This window comes from Odocoileus virginianus, chromosome 27 (genome assembly GCF_023699985.2).
Source record: "Odocoileus virginianus isolate 20LAN1187 ecotype Illinois chromosome 27, Ovbor_1.2, whole genome shotgun sequence".
In the NCBI taxonomy this organism is placed as follows: Eukaryota; Metazoa; Chordata; class Mammalia; order Artiodactyla; family Cervidae; genus Odocoileus; species Odocoileus virginianus.
In genome coordinates, this window is record NC_069700.1 from 31,521,581 (window position 1) to 31,528,977 (window position 7,397).

The window sequence follows — 7,397 nt, forward strand, 5'->3', positions numbered from 1 at the left end:
AAATTCCAGTTACGTTTAAAAGAATTACATGAGTCACAGTTAAGTTAAGTTCTGAGTTCAGAACATCTCCCCCAGGCCACGCTTCCCCCTCTCGAGGCCCCACCAGGGCCCTCACTCCTGGGAGGGTGCATGTTCACCCAGGGCTTGGTGTGCCCCAGTGGTACCCAGCAAGGGCAGGTCAGAGCTGGGCTTTCCTCTCGTGATGTGGGCAAGGGTGTCAGAATTCAGTCACTTCTCAGGCAGTTTTGGAAAATACAGAATTTGAGGATCTGGAAATTGATTCCCTGAAGACTGCCAGCATGCTTCTTGGAAATTAGATGTGTGTTCCCCAGACTGAAGACCTCGCTGCAGAGAGCTCAGGACAGGGAGCAGGGACCCCAGGAGGATGTGGCCGTTGGACACCGGAACGGGGACTTCCCATGTGCGCTGGGGAGGACTCCCCTGCAGACCCTGCTCTGACGGGGGCTGCCCCCGCGGCCCCGGCTCACGCCCAGCCGTCCCTCCTGTGCCGGGCGAGGCTCCCGCCACCCCAGCTGTGCTGCTTGCTCGTGGTCAGGGCCCAGGCTCACGCTTGTGTGCCGAGCTCTGCGGTGCCCACCCGTCTGCTCAGTGGCGCTTCTTGAGTGCATCACACGGGAGTCACCCAGCATCGCCTGGGTCCTGTGGGAGGCCCACTCCTCCACGTGAGGGGGTCTGCTCCCAGTCGGCCCAAGTCCCGTCGGGTTGAAGTTCCCGCCCCAGCACTGCTGCCCAGGGGATGAATTCATACCAAGAACGTGTTCCTTCCTGAGGCACGGCATGAGGGCAGCCGGCTCCTTGGTCCCTTGGAGATGAGCCTGGGTCCTCCCCTGGGGTAATGCCCTGCTGGCTTTTCTTAGAAGAGGACTTATGGCAGCACAATTCCCATGCCACACGACTCACCTATTTAAAGCATACAATTCATTGGTTTCTAGTATTTTCAGAGTCATGCAGCCATCGCCACCACCATTAACGCCACTAGCTTCTAACCCAACTTCCAGATGTAAGAATTAGTTAATTTAAAGAGAAAGAAAAGCTCATAAGACCAAAGTAACCGAAAGCAGAGAAGTGCAGTGGGAACGTTTTATAGGAATCAACACCACGCTGCCTATAACTCTTAGACCATCAGCCCGCTTACTTTTCCAGCCTTCTAGCTACTCCTGTCTGCGCCTGCAGCAGAGAGGCAGAGGACCCTCTCTAACTCCCCTGGGGACCGTGACCCCGGGGGCAGACGCCGACCCGCACTCACCACCTCTCCTCTCTCGCCAGGTGTTCCACTGTGTCCACTTTGAGTGTCCCGAGCAGCAGAGTGGCCAGAAGGACAACAGCGACGAGTCCGGGACAGGGGACGCCAGCGCGGCCGGTCAGCAGCTCGACCCCCACGCCCTGCAGGCCCCCAGCGGCAGCTCCCTGCCCTCCAGCCCCGGCTCCAACTCACGCTCACCCACCCGGCAGCACCAATAAAGGATCGCACGTGTGGAGAGACTCGGGTGGCCAGGCGGCGTGGGAGCCATGTCCCCCGCCCGAGCAGGGGTCCCTGTGGACTCTCCCACACCCTCCCCCTGGAGCAGCAGACCTGGCCGCCGGAAGGGACACAGAATGCGTTTCCTCCCAAGGACACAAAGGGGCTGCTCTGTTCTCCTCAATTTGTTCAAATCAGGCTGGTCTCCAGAGGGAGAGAGTGGGTCTTCAATCTCCATCAAGTCCTCCATTAACACCCTACCTCTCTAATCTAACCCACAAAGGGCACAGAAGGAAGTAATAGACAGGCCCGTGTCAGCATACAGAAACTGCCCGTGGACAGGGCCTGGAAGGGGGTGTATCAGGCCTTCACCCAGAGGCGCCCTGGGGAAGTAGGTTTCATAGTGTGTTTACTTTTATGGAACACATTGCCCTGGCAACTAAGTGGTTTTTCATTTCTTTTAGTTACTCTCCATTTGCTGAATCATAGGTGTTCCAGATCTTTTTGAAAGGCTCAAACCGCAAATCACTTGTTTTAATCCCTTTTGATGCTGTAATTTTCCTTCCTTAGTTTTGAGTGGTGGAGTGTGGGGTAGAGCGGAAAAATAGCGTGCGCGTCTCCTCAGGGCGGCATGGAGGCAGGGCTTCATGGTCTGACAAGGAAAATCCTTTGAGGAAGTTCAACAAAATACACAATGAACAAATCAATCTGCGGACACTGGAGTTAATAATCACTCGAAGTGCCAGGTTATTAACCTGTCATTCCTGAAACGTATCCCGCCTTTAAGCTTGGGAGGCTGACAAGGAAACGGTGATTATGCACCAGCTAATTTCACATTCAGAAGTAGGCACAGATAAACGTGCCCCAGCTCCTGGCTGGGCAGACATGCCCTGTTTGCCGCAGGTTAGTGGAGGTGCGTGGAGGCAGCCGTCCTGCCGGTCAGGGTCTGGAATGCAAGAGGGGCCCCTCCTGCATGGTCAGCGGCTGCTGCTTTTCCCCCAGACCATAATACTCAGCCAGGGATTGGGAAAGAACAAATCAGTTCTAAGCTTTCCTCTTAATCCTCATTGAAACCATCTCATCTGACAGCTGTCGCTTGATCTGCTCCGCATGTCTGAGTGATGTCCACCCGGCGCTGACCGCCCTGTGAGCGCCCCTCCCCAGGCTCTCCCGGGCTGGCTGCGGCGGTCAGGCCCTCCGCGTTCCCTGCCTGAGGCAGGGCGGCCACTTTTCTTTCTGTCTTAAGCATACATTGGTCGTGGGTGTGCAAAGAGCCAGTGGGTCAGCTCTCTCCTCCCAGTGTGACGTAGGTGTGAGTGGCTTATTGGTCCGGAGGAGTGGGGTCGCTTCAAGCTGCATGAATAAACCAGATGGTCGTCTTCCTGCGGGTCCCCATCAGTGCCTGTGACTCTGATCTCTGCCTCCCCCCGTGTGGAGGGAACCCCTGAGTTTGGGGGCAGCTTTTCACCGTGGGGGGAGGGCTCCGTAACAAATGGGGCTGCTCGCTTGCTCGCCGTGGGTGGGTGACCACCTCCCTCAGCGTCCAGCCCCTGGTTGCCAATTTGAGCCTGGAATTCGTGTCCACCCAGCACCTCTTCCGGCGGCGTGTTCACTGCCGACCGGGGAACAGGAGCAGCAGGGGACTCGGACGCCGGCAAGGTTCAAATGCTTTGCAGGCAGCACCTGTGCAGGGGCTTCCTCGTGGAGTCACCTGTCCGGAGAGGAGTCCCAGCCTGGAGGCCGGCACCGCTGACTGGGGGAAGGTCCGGAGCCTTCCAGCCGTGGCCCCGTGGCCTCCCTCCCCGTCCACACACGGGACTGGCCGCTCAGCTGCCGACCAGGAGGCACGGAGCATGCCGGGCTGGCCAGTGGCTCGGCCCTGCTCTTGTCCCACGAATTCTCTCCACCCTGAGGTCTGTCTGGAGAACAGAACTGTCTCCCCGCTCCTGCAGCACTTCACTCGCCCTCGTTATCACATAAAGGGACGGAAGGGACAGCGAGGCTGCCCCTCTCCGGCAGCTGCCTCCCGGGGGCTCCGGTGGTCTGGAAGCCTGTTCTGGGTGCTGACGAGGCTCAGCAGGGCCGGTCTGCCTCCTGCTACCAGGCAGGGCTCCGCCTTCCCTGATGAGCCTTCTGGTTTGGGGAATGGGAGGCAGTCAAGAACAAGGAAGTCCCCAGGGGACTGGCATCTCTAGAGGCCGGGCCAGTCCTCCAGAGGACTCCCCCCACCCCGCCCTGGGAGCCAAATGGCCCCCAAACTCGGAGAAACCAACGGAGCTGAGAGGGAGTGCAGAGGCTGAGACCAAGCTTCAGGGAGCCCCACCAGACCCCTCCGCCCAGCAGAGGGTGGCGGCCGAGTCCCTGGGAGGCCGTGGGCACCGGGCTGGGAGGGGGCGGCGGCAGAGGGCCCCCCGCGAGGATGCAGCTGCACGGAAGGGGCTCGAGGAGGTCGGGGCAGATGGACAGAGGGGTGCTCGTGGCCTCTGGCCCTTTGCTGGAAACACCACCTTTGTAACAGGTCACGAGACAGAACGAGTGGAGGCTCTTGCCCTTCACTTTGGATAAAGCTCTGTGCAGAGTAAGAGGCAGACTTCTCTGGGACTTTGGGGAAAAGTGTTCAGTCACCTCCTGGAGCTCCTTGGAGGGCTGGCTCTGAGCACGGCGGGGGGGCACGTGCCACGTGTGCCCCAGTCAAGGCCAGGTGCCAAGCACTCGGAACTTCATACACTCACATTTGTCTTCCCATATTCTCAGTGCTTTTTCCTTCTGATTTTAGTTAGAAGCATGAACCCATGATGGATGTGGGGCTCTTCTCAATTGCTCTTTAAATGATCACTTTTTAAATCTTAGTAAATGAAGTGTGTTGATTCCTGACAAATGCATTAAAAGTGTTTTATCCCTAGAAAAGTTGGGAAAAAGTTATTTTCATCAAGAGTGGGATGTGTTTGTTAGAGTCCTTGGCCAAGAAAAAAGCAGCTTCTGAATTGTGCAAAAATTGCTCAGGAGTTATGTTGTCACCCCAATTGTCAAACCACTGTGCAGACAGTGCCGACACAGTCAACTTCACCTCTTTTTTAATTTAGAAGATAACAAAATTGTAATCATTTATACTTTCTAGAGCCACAGGGAAAGGCAGGTCTTATCTGTGATAAAAAGCAGAGCATCCTGTGTGCGGAGGCCAGCTGGTAATAAAGGGAGCGTTCCCCCGTTGGGGCTTCAATTAAGAACCTCCCTTCGGACAAAGAAGAAAAGGTGTCAAAGGAGGAAAACAAAATTAAATGTATCTCCTTCTAAGAGTTTTTTCTCATTAGTGGTTTGCTTTTTGTGTTTTTTTCCTGGTGCTGTTTCACTCCCATCTTCCACACGGTGGTCGGCTCCTCTGGGTGCGGCTGGGGCGGCAGCCAGGCAGGCGGTGGTGGCCGTGGCTGTGGCCAGCGGTAGACGCCACGCTCCGTTTATTTCTGCGGCTGCAGCCATCGATTCCACGTTGTTTGTCCTGACAGTGGCTCCAGCGGGAGTCCAGTGCTCATTAGCAGCCTGAGGGATGTAAAATGCAGTCCGTGGTTTTCATTATTGTAGTAGAAGTCATCCTGGGCCTGGTGTCCACTCAGGAGTCACTGGAGGAGCTGAGGACGGATGGACAGGGCAGCCGGGATGCACCTGTTTCTAACCCCCGGAAGCTGACCTGGTCACACCTGGGTGACTGGACAGGATTGTGAGGCCCTGGCGTTTTGCAGAAAATGAATGAGTGGTGAGAGGGACTTGCTGGAGGGTAAGCCAGCTTCCAGTTACACCCCAGCCCTGCCCTGCGTAGGGGTGGGGAGAGAGGAGAGGACATGCTGATCCTGCTGGTGTCCTTGAGATGGGCCACACCTCAGCAGAGCCAAGGGCCTGCACTCAGGACTTTCTGCCGAACCGACGCGGGCTGGGAGCTGCCCCCACTGCAGAGGTGAGCACAGGTGTGCACTGCTGAAAAGCACACTTTTTAAAGTAGTTATTTTTTAAAAACACTAAAGAATGCTCAAGGAATGACCTGGCGGAGGGGTGGGGGTGCTCTCCCTCTCGTCTGGTTGAGCTGGGCTGGTCACTCACTTCCCCTGCAGCCGACTACCCAGACGGGCCCAGCCTTGTGTCCCTACACCCTGTCCTCTCACAGCTGGAAGGCAGACTCTGGAAGGGGCCCCCTTATCCCAAGTGACTTTCTGCCTCTCTTATTTTTTTAAAAAGGACTCAAATATTCCACTCAGGGGGCTCATGGTCTAAAGACTCCCCTCATCCCCCTCGAGACTGGGGTCTCAAGCGTTTACTGTCTGCATCCTTCGTCTTTACAGCCCTGAGCCCAGGGGAGAGGACGAGGCTGCCGCCGCCCGCCCCCAGTACTGTCTCCCCTTGGCACCCCTGCAGCTGGGACAGCTGAAGCTGCCGCCCGAGAACCAGCTCCAGGAGGAGCCAAGGCCCAGCAGGTGGGAGCGGAACCCTGGGGCTTGGGTTCCCACAGACGCCCAGGGACACTGCTGACATGCTTACCGCCTGTCGCCAGGTGAGCTGCCTCCTCGAGCAGCAGCAGGTGGGCAGGACGGGACCGGCCAGCCCAAAGTTGCCGTGCCATTCGTGGCGGGAGGCGGCCTCCACTTTCCGCCCCGTGTTCAGATAGCAGGTCATCTTGATGGCCACTTCTAGCCCTGCCTTCCTGGTTTACCCCCAGTGGCTACTGGAGGTTCCCAAGACCTGCCTGGGCCCTGACAGTAAAGAGGAGACGCTGTGGGCGGGGACCACAGGGAGCCCCAAGCGCTGACCAGCTCAGGCCTGGGTAGGGCTCCCCAGGTCTCAGCGCCTTGCTTTCCCAGCTGCCTTCTACGGAGGGCAGCGCCAGCTCCCAGAGAGAGCTGAGAGGAAGTGCCCGGAATCTGCTGTCGGGCTCTCCCAGCACTGAGGTCCTGAGGCTACACCCCCCAGCCCCTGCAGAGAAAGCAGCGGACGGGAGATGAGGCAGACTCAGCCACTGGGCTGGCATGTGGGCAGGGGCTTCAGCAGAGAACTCGGCCCTCCTTTGTCTTGGGTTTCTGAGTCTGTGAAGGTTGCTGAGGGCCTCTGGGGCCTCTTTGGGTGGGGAACCGCTTTTCTGAAGCATCTGCAAAGGGTAACTTGGTTCAGAAGCACAGACGGTTCATTTGTGGGCAGAATGCAAACTTCATTTTGCACATCAGCCTAGGTGAGCAAATACAGACGTGTGCACTCACAAGTCCTGAGCTCACAGCTGTGAGACGCGATGTGGGCTCTCTTCACAAACGATGCAGGTTCCTGCAGGTTGTGGGCCCTCCCCCAGGGCCCCGTGCTGTCTTTGCCTCTGGGCGGGAGGCAGGCAGCATCCGGGCATGCCTGTCCCGGCCGCTGTGGGCCCGCACACGCCCTGGCGGGAAGGCGTGGCTGACTTCCCCTGGGACCCTCAGGAGAGGTGCGGGCCCAGGTGGCCACCGCAGCTCTGCAGAGCCTTCCCAGAACTCCCCCAGGCTCCTGGGCGCTGCAGACGCGGGTCACAGCCTCCACCCTGAGCCGGCCTAGTCCTGCTTAAGGCCTGTGAGGTGATCATCGATGCAGCACTCACGATCAGATGCTGGTCATCTCCAGGGCTGTCCTTGGGGGAGGTCTGGGTCCCAGATGTGCCAGAACCCAGGCACACCCACCCCCACACCCCTGGGGGCCCTCGGGGCTGGTGCTCACTTCCTCCTGTCTCCCCCCAGGCACATCCCCTTGGTGCCAGCAAAGCCCAGGCCCAGCAGACGCACCTCCACCCCAGGGTCACCTGAGGCAGAGCCAGCCGACAGGACCCGGCGCAGCAGCTGCGGAGCCTGGGCTCTGACGGACGAGTGAGCCCCCCACCCACCCCCCCACCCCCCCCCGAGCCTCCACCTCGTTC

At 58.4% G+C, this 7,397-nt stretch overlaps 1 protein-coding gene across 3 annotated transcripts in view; it reads left to right on the top strand.

The window, feature by feature from the left end:
- BTBD9 (BTB domain containing 9) overlaps positions 1-2,875 on the top strand; it is a 405,610-nt gene extending 402,735 nt beyond the window's left edge. For all 3 annotated transcript variants that reach the window (XM_070456511.1, XM_070456510.1, XM_070456509.1), the window contains one exon: positions 1,288-2,875. In XM_070456511.1, the coding sequence (XP_070312612.1) occupies positions 1,288-1,482 (195 nt within the window). In that variant the 3' untranslated portion in view covers positions 1,483-2,875. The remainder of the gene's footprint in view (positions 1-1,287) is intronic.
- Positions 2,876-7,397: the final 4,522 nt, after the last annotated feature.